The sequence below is a fragment of the Myotis nattereri genome (genome assembly GCF_964212035.1).
Source record: "Myotis nattereri genome assembly, chromosome: X".
Lineage (NCBI taxonomy): Eukaryota > Metazoa > Chordata > Mammalia > Chiroptera > Vespertilionidae > Myotis > Myotis nattereri.
The window spans coordinates 136,123,662-136,138,968 of NC_138078.1; the positions used below are offsets into that span (position 1 = coordinate 136,123,662).

The following is a 15,307-nucleotide window of genomic DNA, read 5'->3' on the forward strand; positions in this document are numbered from 1 at the left end:
AGGATGTTTTGGTGTTGGGTAGGCTGGCCTAAGTGTTATCTTCTGCTTAGAGTCAGCAATACATTAATATTTCATAGTTAAGTATTTTTCTTTACCAACTGACCTTGTTTGTGATGATTTTCTATTAATTATCAAGCCATCTATGCTAATAAAAGGATAATATGTAAATTGGTCATGATGCCCTCACAGCCATGACCAGATATGCTGATTAATCATGACCATTATGCAAACTGACCCTCACTCCAACACACAAAATGGCCATCCCCATGTGGTCAAAGATGGCCGCCCCATGTGGCCACAAGATGGCCACCACAAGAAGGCCGGCAGAGGACTAGTACAAGTTATACTAGTCACCCTAGGATACACAAAATAACTGTACAATCTGGCCTCTATCATCAAGGAATGTACAATTTAGTGAGCAGGCAAAAGGTTAGTACAATGAAATAATTCAAGAATAAGCAAGCGATGCTTTAACCGGTTTGACTCAGCAGATAGAGCATGAACCTGCGGACTGAGAGGTCCCAGGTTCAATTCTGGTCAAGGGCATGTACCTTGGTTGTGGTCACATCCCCAGTAGGGGGTGTGCAGGAGGCAGCTGATCAATGTTTCTCTCTCATCGATGTTTCTAACTCTCTATCCCTCTCCCTTCCTCTCTGTAAAAAATCAATAAAATATATATATTAAAAAAAGAATAAGCAAGTGATAAACTATGATGCAATTAGTGAAAAGAAAGAAAAGGGCGGTATCTGTGAGAATTGAACTCACTAAAGAAGACCTCATGTTATTTGAATTTGAGCTTAAAAGATAAAGATATAAGCAAGCAGAAGAGAGGGAAAAATGTGTTATTCTAAGCAGAAAAACAATATAAGGAAATTCATGGAGGCAATGTTGGAGCAGGGAGGAGACAAAAGTGGTGGGTGTGTTGGGAATAGAAGGAAATAAAAACCTGGCACTAAGGTAAGGCATTTTTAAAATTGTATTTAAAGAAAATACAACTTCACAGTAAGATCTCTAAAAATCTTGTAGAAAAGAGTATATTTATCTGTAAGGATTTCATTGTAAATTCTGAAGCCAAGAGGTCTCATGTTGTATATGTTCACTGGGACCAACTACAAAAGAAGTCAAAGCTTTTAGTACACCAGGGAGTGAGGTCAAGGAAAATAAGGAAAAAACACCTGATTTGCAATGGGGAGTAGGCTGGACAGTGATTGTTGGGGGCACATGTTGACCACATCTTTAAGAAATTTCATGGAAGACCATCAGCAACTGTTTCCTGATTAGGAACCTGCAGCCTGCTCCCACCCTGAAAGACCGAGCAGTTTCTGCTCCTCATGGTTACGTGTTATGTTATTTCCTCTTTTTTTGTGTGTTATGGTCAGACACGGCAATTTTGCAAGTTGCATTTTTTGCCATTCACTTAGGTATTTTAATGCTTGTATTTACAATATATTTCAGACATGATTATGAAGACACATTCAGTAAGGAAACTGCATGAGTTTTATTTTAGAAATTGTGTTTGTGACTTTCAATGTCATTCATTGAATGCCTTACCATTCCACATACAGGAAAATTTTTATGGTATTGCTTTTATAATTAAAAACCTTTATTTTAAAATCACACAAATCATTATTCATAAATGTGTGCAAAATCATTGAAAGAAATATAAGGAACTGGTAACTGGAAAACTTTAGAAAATTGGGTAAAATGACAGTACAGAGTAAGAAGATACATTTTCATTGTATCTCTTTCTGCATATTTTTAATTTAGTACCATGTTTGTACCATGTTTATTATGTATTTGAAAAAAATACAATTTAACAAACTACAATGATGTGAAACATAAAGAACATTTACTTTTTCTCTATTTAATCATCACAAACTATTAATAAATGTGGAGTTATTAGCTGTCAACTGTGAATTTTTTTCTCTAGCCTCAGTGAGATTTGTCATTTGAATAAGTCAAATGCAACAAGGTTTTCCTAGCATGAATGGTTGCAAATTCTTGCAAGCTACCTCATTATGTCACTTGAAGAAAGCATTTGGCATTAATTCTGTGTTCCTGTTGCCTTTTGATATGATTACAAGGATGGATATTGTAGTAGATAACTGATTCTTTTCCTTTCCTCAAGCTGTGGTGTTTAAGAAACAGTCACAATAGCCTGGTGAAACCTCCCACCCACCACCCACCCCCTTCGGAACCTAGTCACAAAACTTTAGTTAAAAGATATCGGAGCTTCATGTGTAAAGTGGGTAGGATACCTATTCCATCTGATTCCCAACCCCACCCCACTATCACCAGTGTTCTTGTAGCAATCACATGAGGTCATAAGAGTGAAAATACTGAAACATTATCAAGTGCTCTGCACTTAAAAAGTATTTTGGTTTTGTTGACCCAGTGATGATGATATTTCATTGGGGTAGACCATAGGGACATAGACAGTAGACAGTTCTCCCAGAGATCTATAGAGAAAACTTCTTTATGGCTTCACTTTAGGTGTCTTCAGTGCACCAGGCATTTTACAGAGTATGTATGTGGTATGTAAAGTGTCTGGCCTTGGAAGCTTAACTCTTTTTTGTTGTTGTTATTTTTACTTTCCCATCAACCCCTCCACCCAACTATACCCCTAACCAGTAGCTTAACTCTTAATGAAGTGTCTGTAATATATCAGAAAACAAATCAGACATGAATGGGTAGCAAACAGTACTGATACGGAGACTGGCTTTGAGAGCCTTGAAAGAAAAAAATGTAGTCTATGGAGAGGTTGAAAGAGGAATACCCACTTCCCAAATTAAGAGGTAACTCTAAGCCTTATGAGAAACAGAAAGAAGAAACCAAGCAAGGAAAAATGCAGAAGCTTGTGGGGAGCTGCTCTGAGCCTATCTCCATACTGCTTCGTACTCTTCCAGGTAATTCAGCCTGTCAACTGCCCAGGCTCTCCTGATAGGTAGTTGGGCACCATCTATCTCCAGACCCATTCTATAAACACAGTGGGGAGATTCCTGCATGGAAGTAGCTTTCAGGTTTAAGTCACGCAGATGAAGTACATACCCTGCTCCACCTAAGATTTGTGACTGTTGTAATTCTTTTTTGGAAGGCTTTGTCCCTATATTAGATTTCTGGCCTTTGGCCCTCTCTCAGTTCCTTATGAATGTGACCTGCCAAGCATTCATTCTCTGCTTTGATGGAGATGAGGGTTTAAGAGAATCAGCATTCACACCCACTTGCTTGCCTTTATTCCCTCTCTTGCTCCCCTTTAAAAATGGTCTTTAAAGGCAAAAGAGATAAATATACTAGGCTGTATATGATTTTTTTTTTACCTGTTTAGCTATTTGATCAAAATAGCTCTGACTAATTGCAGAAAAGTCAATGTGGCTTTTAATTATTTACAGAAAAATCTAAATTATCAGTTTATTCTCCCAAATGCAAAGTGTGTTTCTCTCAAGATACAATGAGCCATTAGCCAGCATTGACCAACCTTACTGGGAACATGCCAGCATCCTCTACAGGGCCATCACACCTCATACTGTGGTGAGGCTGAATCCAGATGCCTTGTTGCTTTTTTTGTTTCATTTATTTGAAACGGAACATTGAAGTTTGTCCCATAGTATTGTTAAAACTGTTTTCAACTTAATATTGTTTGGTACTAAGTCTCAGTACTCTCAGCTGTACAATGGTTGTAAGAGTATAACTCACACTACTGTGTGAGGATTAAAAGACAAAATGCAGTGGAAGTGCAGAACCTTGTTTTTGGCACACAGATCATGCTCTATATATCATAGCTAAGACTAGTATTTCCATTATGAAATATGCTCTTGGTCCTAGCCATGGCTATTTATGCAATCTAATGCCACTCCAATTTTTGGCTAGGACAGTGGCAAGCCATTTTTAATTCTCGCAGTGATCCATACATAGCACACATTCAGAGGAAAGAATCATGTATGTGGTTAATTCCTGGTGCAGGCAAGTCATCTGAGGAAAGTTGCAAATTGTAAGAAGAAATCATATTAGAACCTCTTCAGAAATAATTGCCTAAAGAAAGTTTACGCTTGACAAAGTTAGATTAAATATGACATAGGCAGTTAACTTTCTCTTGCCAAAGGAGGGCAGAATGATTATGGAAAAATAAAATCTTCAGTTTATCTCAAAACTGTGTTCTAACCTTTAGTTTAAAATTTACTAAATTATTTTATTCCCAACAGCTGATATCTGAATAGTCCATGTAGGTTTTAGCCTTGCTACTCTCAGTGAGGTCCACCAATGAGGAGTATCTACATCACTGGCCAATGTGTTAGAAATGCAGAACTTCAGTGCATAATTAGAATCTTCATGTTAATAAGATCTCCAGGTGATTTGTATGTTTACTGAAATTTAACAAGCACTATTAATAAGGTTCTCTCACCTAAATTCTCTCACTCAATCCTCTTATAAGTCTATGTGATATATTAGCTCTGTTTTTAGATGAGGAAACTGAAACCCTATGTTAACTGCTCACCCTCAGGTCACACAATACAGTATCCAAGGCAACATTCAAAATGAGGTAATCTGCCCTGACTGGTTTGGCTCGGTGGATAGAACATCAGCCTGCAGATTAAAGGGTCCTGGGTTCGATTCCAGTCAAGGACATGTACCTTGGTTGCAGGCTTGATCCTCAGTAGGGGGCATGCAGGAGGCAGCCAATCAATTATTCTCTCATCATTGATGTTTCTCTCTCTCTCTCTCCCTCTCTCTCTCTCTCTCTCTCTCCCCCCCACTTCATTTTTGTAAAAAAAAAAAAAAAAACCATAATAAAAAATATGTTTAAAACAAACAAAACAAAATGAGATAATCTGACTTTAATCCCATGCTCTTCCCACTGTAGACAATGCCCTGGGTCTGGTCAGTCCACAAAAAAAGGTAACCAAGTCATGACTGATTGCAAGTCAAATGTAATTATGAAAAGCCATTGCCAAAATCAGTGTTATCACCTCAGAAAGGAAGTAAGTGTCAGATAAATTAGGAGAAATAGGCAGTAACTGCCGGTGATGGGAAAATGTGAGGAACCAGTCATTTGCAGTTATTAAGAAAGCTCCAAATGGTCGACTTTCAGCCCATTGCAGTGGCAGTAATAGTGCCTACCGTACAGTAAGCTCTGGCTCCCAGAGACCCTGTGATGACATTGGGATCTCCCAGATTATCTAGATCATCTGCACATCTCAAGATCCTGTATTTATTCGTATCTGCAAAATACCTTTTGCCACTTGAGGTACCGTATTTACAGGTTTCAGGGATTAGGATGTGGACATCTTTGAAGGAGTTATTATTTTGCCAACCACAGATCTCTTTAGTCAGTCAGGGCTTTAAAGAATGTCATGTATGATAACTTTCCCATGAAAATGAATATGAATGGATAGATGTGCATCTCCTTATCACTCTGCAAATAAACTGAGCAGATTCTATTTCAAACAGCAGGAAAAATACTCAGTATACCCACATTAGACAAAGATTATCTCATGAAGCCATGCCGTGATAAACTATCCACTTATCAATAGCATCAGTGCCTTAACACAAAGCATACTTGATTCTGAGTTGCTGGTAATAATATTGGGATATGAGGTATTTTACTTTCAAATTGTACTTGAGGGCCATCTGGGGGAGGAGGACAAGCTACTGTTTTGCTCTGTTTTGCAGATGAGGAAACTGAAACCCTATGTTAACTGCTCAGCCTCAGGTCACACAATACAGTATCCAAGGCAACATTCAAAATAAGATAATCTGCCCTGACTGGTTTGGCTCAGTGGCTCAGAAAGAAGCCCTCTCCCTTCTTTCTTCCCCATCCTTTGTTTCTACCAGAGTAACTCTGCTTTTATCTTTATTATGTGTACACTTTCTTTTTTTATTGCTTAAAGTATTACAAAGGGTATTACATATGTGTCCTTCCCCCCCCCCCGCCCTTGACAGTCCCCTATCCTCCCCTACCCCCCAGTGTCTTATGTCCATTGGTTATGCTTATATGCATGCATACAAGTCCTTCGGTTGATCTCTTATGTGTACACTTTCTATTGCACAATTGAGCTAAATGGGTTTTGGGGAGTAAATGGGGTATATTTCAAAACTACTGACTCAGATAAAAATGATTCCTCCCATCCCTGGCTGGAATAGGTTCAGGGTTCAGTGTGTCTGCCTCCAGTGGCATTGTGTGGTAAGGGAAATATATTGTTCTGGATTTGTGAACCCAGAGTTCAGAGAGGAAAAGGAGAAAGAGAGGTAAGATCAGGTATAAATGTTGATTCTTTTGCCCCATTTATACCTTAATGAGGAAATCATATATGGAAGCATTTCAAATTATCTGATATACAGACATTTGATCCCTATAAAACTGGAAAAGAATCATGTCGATGAAATGTATACAAGTCTCAACTAAAGACAAAGGTTTAATACAGAACTCCCCCATTAAACATCTCATGCTACATGTCTTTGGAAAGTTTTGAGCCTTGTGAAATATGTTGCCAAGATCAATACCCTGTGAACTTGCTTGTCAAAGCCTTCCCATACCTATTTCCAGATAGAAAGTCATTACCCATTTTGGAACCTTTCCTTTTTGATGGCCACCCAGTTTGATTGAGAAGAATGGTCAATTCATCAACACTGTTTATTTCCTGAGAAAGGATATTACAGTTAAAATAGGATTAGAGTCAGACAGCACTAATGTAGATGTTTGGCTTTCTGGAGGCTGTTAATCTGAATTAGTGAAAAGTCTGATTTATAAAATATCCCTATAGAAATGTAGCTTTTAATCATACATGAGCACTGTCATTAGTAAAGTGTTGCCATGAGAAGGTCATTTCAAACATGCCTTAAGGAGCTGATGTCTCCTCACACTTTTTCTCTAAGGTTCATAAACAGTCTCCCTAAATATCTCCTATAGATTTTAGTTTCATAAAAATCATAATCTTTGTGTTTTAATACACCTTAAAGTTAATCCAATCCACTTTGTACCACAATAGGAATCCCTCTACCACATTCTTTACTTCTAGCTATTCAGTCGCCTAAGGGTACAAAGCTAACTGGCCAGCTGTAGATTTTTAGAACTCCTTCCTGATGTTGAAGAGAAACCTTCCTGTCTAGATCTATAAATATTCACCCTAGTTTTACCTTTGAAAGCCCTCAGAATAAACTCACACCATTTCCTACAGGTCAGACCTTTAGTTTTTTGTTTGTTTGTTTGTTTTAAGACTATCATCATACGAACCACTCTCCTACTAGCTCTACAGTCTTCTTCAGGCAAAGTAATCCCAGTTTCAGCACATGGCTTCCAGAATATCTTATGGTATTATATTGAAAGGTTTTTAAACCACCTTTCACCATGATTAACAAAAAGGAGATTGGGCTGATGAGACAGAGGGAGATGAGAACCTTCCCCCAACTTTAGATCCCCATTTCTGAGTGAAAGCAGAGCAAAACTTGGTCCAAAGAGATAATAAACAAAAGGACAAAAAGGAGATGGCATACCCCAGCATGCCAAGAGGGAGCTGAGGTTGATTTTTTATGGGATACAAAGAGAAAATGACTACTTAGGAAGAGTACTGATTGCCAATAGAGGCAAAGTAGCAAATGGTATCAACTTTCAAATGTTTTGCTTAGCTTTACAAATGTAAAATCAATCATTAGAAATGGTTGGTCCTTTATGATCATCCCTCCTGGTAAGAGATTTACAAAGAGTTTACAAAATATTATGGTGGAGGAGGCCAAGAAGTGCATCCTCTCATTCCCTTATTCATATAGTCAAGTATGGTCACCATGATGCTGAGTGATAGGTATTGGACACCCAGCAGTAAATATGCTTTACACAGCCTCTTCCCTTTGAGGGAACTTGAAGTCTATGATTCTAGTCCCACTTTCCTAACTAGCTATGAGGCAGAGACAATCCCCTCCCCCTCCCTGGACTTGTTTCCTCTCATTAAAATGAAGATTGAACTCACCCCTTCTTGATGAGAAGACTATACTGTGTGTATAGCTAAAATCAGAGCCCCTTGACAACCTATGGGTTTCTGAAGAAAAAAATAGTAACAGAAAATGAAAATTATCTTAACTGGAAAAAAATGGGATCGAGGGGGTGGGAGAGGGAGGAGGGGGTCAATGGGGGGGAGAGAGAAGGCATCTGTAATACTTTCAACAACACAAATAATTAAAAATAAATAATAAATAAAAGTATTAGGACACACACAAAAAAGGAATCTAAAGCTGTGCATTTGTATCTACCTCCATGCAACATTGGCTTTAAGTTTTCATGTGGAGTGAGGGACACAAGATTTTTTTGGAGAGAGAAAGCAGTGTTATGGAACCCAAGGAACTTGGACACACACACACAGACATAGTTCTAATAAAATCTTTGACCATGGGCCCCTTACTGAGCCTCATATTGCCCATCTGTGAAATGGGACTTAATGCTCCACTTTGCCTGTATCTCACAGATCAGAGGTCCTAATGCTGAGCTGGTCTCTTTATGGTGGTTTGAGAATGAAAAGGGAAATGAATGATGTCATTTTTCTTTCAGCTCACCCTTGGCCAAGCCTCAGCCCCCTCCTGCAGTGCAAGCCAGTGGGGGATCCGGCAGCTCCAGTGACTCAGAGAGCAGCTCAGAGTCAGATTCAGACACTGAAAGCAGCACCACGGACAGCGAATCCAATGAGGTGCCTCCTGTGGCAACTCCAGAGGTGGGTGAAGTGGCAAGTGCCCCAACCATGATTTGCCTGTCTTGACTGTCACTGAGTCAGTGCCCTAAATACCCAGCCATGCACTCACACTTTCAGCACAGTAATTATTTTAGCACAATAAATACTTCATAAAAGTATTCAGGTATTTGATAGCATGTTCCCCTCTAAAACATATATTCACACAGTTCCTAATAGGCAGATGCTGGCTGGGTGACTGACTTGTATGACTCAGTTACTTTGAACATTCAAGCTTCCACACATGTAAACTGTAACAGTAATAACTGGGCTAACAACTTCTCTTTCTAGAGAACCAGTGAGGCCAGTCAAGACCCATTTCTGGCTCTGGGAACACCATGCCTTACTCTGGGTTGATTCAATGAATTGCCACTTGGCAATTAAAACACAAGAAGTGATCTTCTTTTGAAAGATATCAGCTCATGCTTATGGTACCAGAGGGTGACAGAATTAAAAAACACTTTAGTAGCTGTGATTCCAACCTGCACAGGGTAATAGGTTAAGGGTCCAAGAAATCTTATTGGTTCCCACTGTTGGCAGCATAGCTCTGACATTAGGGCAGCAGTTCTATTAACACATAGATCCTTGTTTCAGACCTGACTCTACCATCGCTTTATATGTGAGATATTGGGAAAGTTATTTCTTAAGCTCCCAGGACTTGATTGTTTCATATGTAAAATGGGAATAATAATAGCAAGGACCTCATAGAGTTGTTATTAGGATGAAATAAGTAAATGCAAGTCAAGAGCTTCTCACAGTGCTGGAACATCATCTTTCAAAAGAAGAGCAATTCTAATAAAAATGTTGGCTCTTTTATCTAAACAGGCAGAGTTCAGAGTTAGGAATCAAACATCTGAATTATATGCATCATTTTCATGGCTTAACAGTGGGCACTAATGTTGGCATACATGTCCCCATACACCAAGGAAGTGCAGTGGTTTTTCAGAAGTCAAATATGTTCAGCCTTCAATAAAAATACCAAACTCCTATTCTTTTTATAATGAATTACAGCATCATATAGGAGGCATTGACACTTTGGCAGATAGAAAGCCTTTCTTTTGAATTACACTTGAGGCATGCTTACATTTCTTTTCAGGACCAGAGATCATTACCTCTGCCTCCTGGTAATAGGTTAAGTAATGAGTCTCACCAAAGGATTTGGGGAAAAGGTTTCCCCTCTACCCCAGGACTCCCTACACACTCCTGAAAAAAAAACAACCCTCTCTGTGAATAAGTCTTTCCTTTCTGGTTCCTGGTGAGAGTGGAGAATATTTTCAGAAGAGTGGAAATTAGTTTAAATTAGAAGATTGGGGCTGATTTGTGATGTATTTGGCTCTCTAGGTAATTTGATTAATGTGGATTCTGTGTGTGTGCTTGTAAATGTGTGAATGGCCACTTAACATCCAAAGCTTTTACCAGAAGTCAGTGGACTTAGGGTCATTCTGAATCTTTCCCAGATGAGAAATTCATTATTGCTGCTGTTTCTCAATCTGTAGCCCGAGCCGCCCTCAACCAACAAGTGGCAGTTGGATAAGTGGCTTAACAAAGTGACGTCCCAAAACAAATCATTTATTTGTGGCCAAAATGAGACACCCATGGAGACGATTTCTGTGCCTCCTCCAATCATCCAACCAATGGAAGTCCAGGTCAAAGTTAAAACAACTCCCAACCAGATCCTGGCTGAACCCAAAGAGAGGCCTCTCCTCAGTCTCATCAGGGAAAAAGCCCGTCCACGATCCACCCAGAAAACTCTAGAAACAAAGGCTTTGAAGCATAAGTTGTCAGAAACTATTGAGACAGTTTCTCAAAGGACAATTGGGAAAAAACAGCCCAAAAAGGTTGAGAAGAACACTGGCATTGACGAGTTGACCTGGCCCAAACCAAATATTACCAGCAGCACTCCCAAAGAAAAAGGAAGTGTGGAGCTTCCTGACCCACCAAGAAGCCGCAACAAAGCCACTGCCCACAAACCAATCCCCAGGAAAGAACCAAGGTCTCACATCCCATTGGCTTCAGAGAAGAAGAAATATAGAGGGCCTGGGAAAATCGTGCCAAAGTCCCGGGAATTCATTGAAACAGATTCGTCTACATCTGATTCCAACACAGATCAGGAAGAAACCCTGCAGATCAAAGTCCTGCCTCCTTGCACTGCTCCTGGGGGCAACTTTGCCAAATCCAAGGAAACCTGTGGTGCTAGTAAGACCCTCAGCACGCTAGTCAGCAGCAGCAGTTATAACAATTTATCCATCAATAATGAGGAGCCAGCTTTTTCACCCATCCCTATAATGCAAACTGGGCTTCTATCTCCTCTAAGAGAGCAGGAAAATCCAAAAAATCTCTGGGTAAAGATTGACCTTGACTTACTATCTAGAGTACCTGGCCACAACTCACTCCAAGGAGCATCAGCCAAGCCAGACTACAAAGAGGCTTCCTCAAAACCCAGACGTCAGATTGCTGCTGCAGCTGTGGAAAAACCCACCCTTAAGGGCAAGAGGAAGCACAAGGTAAGCTTTTTAATGTGATCTGTCAAGTGATCATGAACAATGGCCGTTCTTTGACTAACTTGATCTTGAGTATTATTTTTAAGGATGTCAATGGCAATGGATTGCAGTCTTTGGTGAAAGCAATGGTGCTTTCCATGTGAAATACCATATTTGACATGACCAGGGAGAAAGTGTTAGAAATTATCAGGGTTGGGAAGCCAATATCAAGAATATACAATATGTAACAGGAGGGATCAAATATGTTACATGTAGGAAATAAGAATATGAAGAGAGTCTTCTGCCCCAGGCTGTCAATCCCTGGAGTAGGATACTTAAGCAGCTCCTGCTTTCATGGACTCATGGGTCATTACTCTACAGTCCTCCACTCTAGCAGCATGAGGGAACCCAAGTGTTCCTAAGTTCAAAAGGCATCCTCTGGGCCTGTTAATTTATCTTAACAAGCATCAGCACCCCCACAACCAACTTTGATTACACTTTGATTATTTTGACTCCTAGTAGACATATGTTCTGCCAAGCTCAAAGGATCCTCTAACTTGTGTGGTTGGCTTGACTTGTAAAAATATCTCCTGCATATGGGTAAGGCTGAATTCTAGGGCTAAAAATTATAATCAGAAGTTGAAATGCACAATGGCCTCTGATGTCAAATACATCTAGGGAAGTGAGTTTATATGTAATAGATTCATTCTGTTATAGCTCCAGACATGGTAGTTTTTTAAAGTAACATCATCTTGTGTGATTTGGGTAATATGTTTAATGGCTGCAACAGTAGCTAGAGAGAAGGTTTCTAATTCTTTCCTCATTTCTTCTGTCCCTTCCCAGAAGAGACTTAAGAATGATCAGAAATGGCTTCGATTCTTCATTAGGGAAAAGTACTATCTAGGGCCAAGCCATACTGCTGAAAATTATGACTTAAGTTTTCATTTAGCATTAATGATTAAAAAATAGAAGGTATTATCTTTGATCTGTGCACCAACTTATCTGAGGCTATTCCAAAATAGTAACCAAAGTCAGTGGTCCTTATCCTATTACTGTGTCCCCACTCTTAGTGAGGACAACACTACAACCAGGGATAAAAGTATAGCTTCACAACAACCACATGTAAAAGTCCAAGGAGTGCCTTGTACATAGTTAATTTCATTGAATGTTGTTGATTATACTAGTGCCCTTTATATGTTATTCACAATCTTTGTTGCTTGGACATCATTTATGTCATGTCAGAGTTTCAATGTTAATTCCTAAATTGCTCATTTATTAATGGGAGAGGTATCTGAAAAGTATAGATTCTCTTTACTTTTGGTATGAGATTTCAATCTCTAATCAGAGGTTCACATCACAGCTCAAGTGTCTCCCATTTCAACTTTTGGCCCTGGCTGATGTGATAAAGTTGTTTGTTGGAGTGTCATCTCATACATTAGAAGGTGGAGGATTTGATCCCTGGTGGGGGTGTGTTCAGAGACAACTGTTCTTTCTCTCTCTCTCTCTCTCTCTCTCTCTCTCTCTCTCTCTCTCTCTCTCTCTCCCTCCCCTTTCCTCCTTCCCTACTTTTCTCCCTCCCTCCCTCCCTCCCTCCCTCCCTCCCTTCCTTTCTAAAAATCAATTTAAAAGTTCGAAGTTTTGTTAGGAGTTTTGTTAGGAGCAAGGCTAATTGCTTTTTGGTCTGATCAAAGGTGCATATTTAACTTCCCTATCTAACCTAGAAGGTAAAAGAGAAACAAACTGTCTACTTTGCTCATTGTTTTTAAAAGTCTACATGTGCTATTTATTTTAAACTGTGCATTTTTTTCCTGTTAAAGCCAACAGAAGTTGCAGAAAAAATCCCTGAGAAGAAGCAACGCCTGGATGATGCCACCACTATCTGCCTGCTACCCCCTTGCATCTCACCAGCCCCACCCCACAAGCCTTCTTACACTAAAGAGTGAGTTTTCCCTGTGTTTGTATGATACTTCAATTGTTCAGACTTAAAAAAAACCTTTTTTTGGGAGGGCGGGGGGGTTGTCCCAGGTTACATAAAATACAAGAGTTTCTAAGTCCAGTCTTGACAGCTGTTCCTGATTTAACAAGATTAGGCTAAGCGGGTGGAATACAGACTGCCAGCTTTAGGGTGACACCATGAACTTTTTAACAACATTTCTTTACTCTAGCTTACATTGATTACCAAAATTGGCCAACGTGAACTTTTAGCACTAAGTGAAGGGAAAAAGGAAGTAAATGAATTAAAAATGTTCAGTATCAAAAAACACCTATTGCTTGAACCATATAACTGACTCTCGCACATCTAGTTCTAATGGTGATTAAACAATTTCCCTGGAAAGCAACCCCTTGGGCTTGACAAAATGACCCAGCTGCTGCTTCTTCTGTGGTATCATTATTTAACCTTAATATGAAACTTTAGAGTAGCTATATCTCGAACTCCTCAGAGGTCAGGAGAATGACATGTCTGAAAGGCCAGAGAGATAAGCTATCTGGGAATAACCCTCCCCTAGGCAGTTCTGTATTGGGGAAAGCCAGCTAGGAATCAATAGGTTAATTCCAGTCAGCTGGCACCTCTTTACCTTTATGCCTTTTTGTGGAAGGTGCCAGAGTCAGTAAGGAGGTTCTCCTTATTTTTTCCTCACTCAAATAGCCCAGCCTTCCCTAGAGAATTCCTGCCCTCTCTGTTTCTACCAAGCACTGTGACTGTGTTCTTCTGTCTTATAAATATCATTTAACTAACAATCATGTCAGTTACTGGAACTATTCCATCTGGATAATTATTGCCATAAATTCATTCAACATTAGTGATTACTTCCATCAAAGACCAGTTTTTGAGCCTATTAGCAGCCCAGAGCAGGGAGGCAATCTGGCTAACTGCTGCTAACAATTGATTTCACAGATTATTGTTTAACATCAGTGATATGGTATCAATCTGCCACAAATAAGATGTCAGAAAGAAATTCTAGGTTTCCACTTGTTTGGATCCTTATTGATCTGAGATAAAAGTAGGAAAAGAACAATTGCCATTAGATTCACTCAATATAATAAGGTGATTTGGGCCCTGGGCTGCCCCCTCCCTGAAGATCCAAAGCTCTTTGTGAAGTGTCTCTATTCTCTGCTATAACTTTGATCTGAAACATCTTTTAATATGCTTGGAGTTCTCATAACTAGAAACTCCTACAGTAGAACAAGCTGATGCTGTCCACACCAGGGTGGGCCAGGCATATGGGGAAAACATGCTTCTTCTCCAGTGGTCAAACATGGTCATCCTAGGACCTTCTTCCTTTCCAAGGAGGAATGACTACAATAGCAGTTCCCAGGCTTTGACCAGTTCAGGCCACTCAAAGGCAAAAAGAAAAGGCAGGGGACAGTGGGGAATTGCCACACCATCAATCTCCATTGCTAGTCTCCTTAAGCAACCCAATGACCTGTCACTCTTTCCATTTCATGGAAGAGAGATGATCACATATTAAGGAAATGTCTAATAATTTTAATGTTCTCATAAAATTGTTTTTAATCAGGATCATTATGGTATTTCTGCTTTGGTTGTAGCTAGGAAAGTAGTGTTTACCTAGTCACATTTTTCATTTAGGAGGGTCTGAGTCAGGTTCTTATGCTCATCCAAAAAAATTCAAGTCTGAAAAAAATCTCAAGTTGAGGGTGTATGAAGCATTGACTGGCCTCTCAGAAATCTTCTCCTGGGAACCTCTCCTCAAGCTTTGTCTGCTCCTTTGTGCTTTGTTGACCCTTCAAACTAAATCCTTAAAAATTTATATCAGGCCACATTCACTTTTCTAAATTAATATTCTAAACCTAGCAAAGAATACCACATCAGACAACGATAGCTAGAGTTCCCTTTCATTCAACAGAAGAGCCCTGCTGAGTTCCTCCCCAATTCTTTGGAACCTGAACCATCAGCAAGGCCTATGAGACATTAAATTGGGAGTGGGAATACACTTCTCTTGTCTTCTGTCCAATTCTAGCTTACTAAAACAGGTGCAGAAAGTAGCTAAAATTGTTCTTGTATTAGGAAGCTATAATGGTGACTGAGTATTCTCTAGAAAATGCTCCCTGGGTATTTTTTACTAGTAAAGTTATTAAAGGTTCCATGATTCTAGGTTA

The 15,307-nt window shown here is 39.5% G+C and overlaps 1 protein-coding gene across 2 annotated transcripts in view; it reads left to right on the forward strand.

Moving 5' to 3' along the window:
• Nucleotides 1-15,307, forward strand: part of AFF2 (ALF transcription elongation factor 2) — a 626,368-nt gene that overhangs the window by 569,004 nt on the left and 42,057 nt on the right. For both annotated transcript variants that reach the window (XM_081081418.1, XM_081081419.1), the window contains 3 exons: nucleotides 8,534-8,693; nucleotides 10,205-11,212; nucleotides 13,006-13,127. In XM_081081418.1, coding sequence (XP_080937544.1) covers nucleotides 8,534-8,693; nucleotides 10,205-11,212; nucleotides 13,006-13,127 — 1,290 coding nt within the window. The remainder of the gene's footprint in view (nucleotides 1-8,533; nucleotides 8,694-10,204; nucleotides 11,213-13,005; nucleotides 13,128-15,307) is intronic.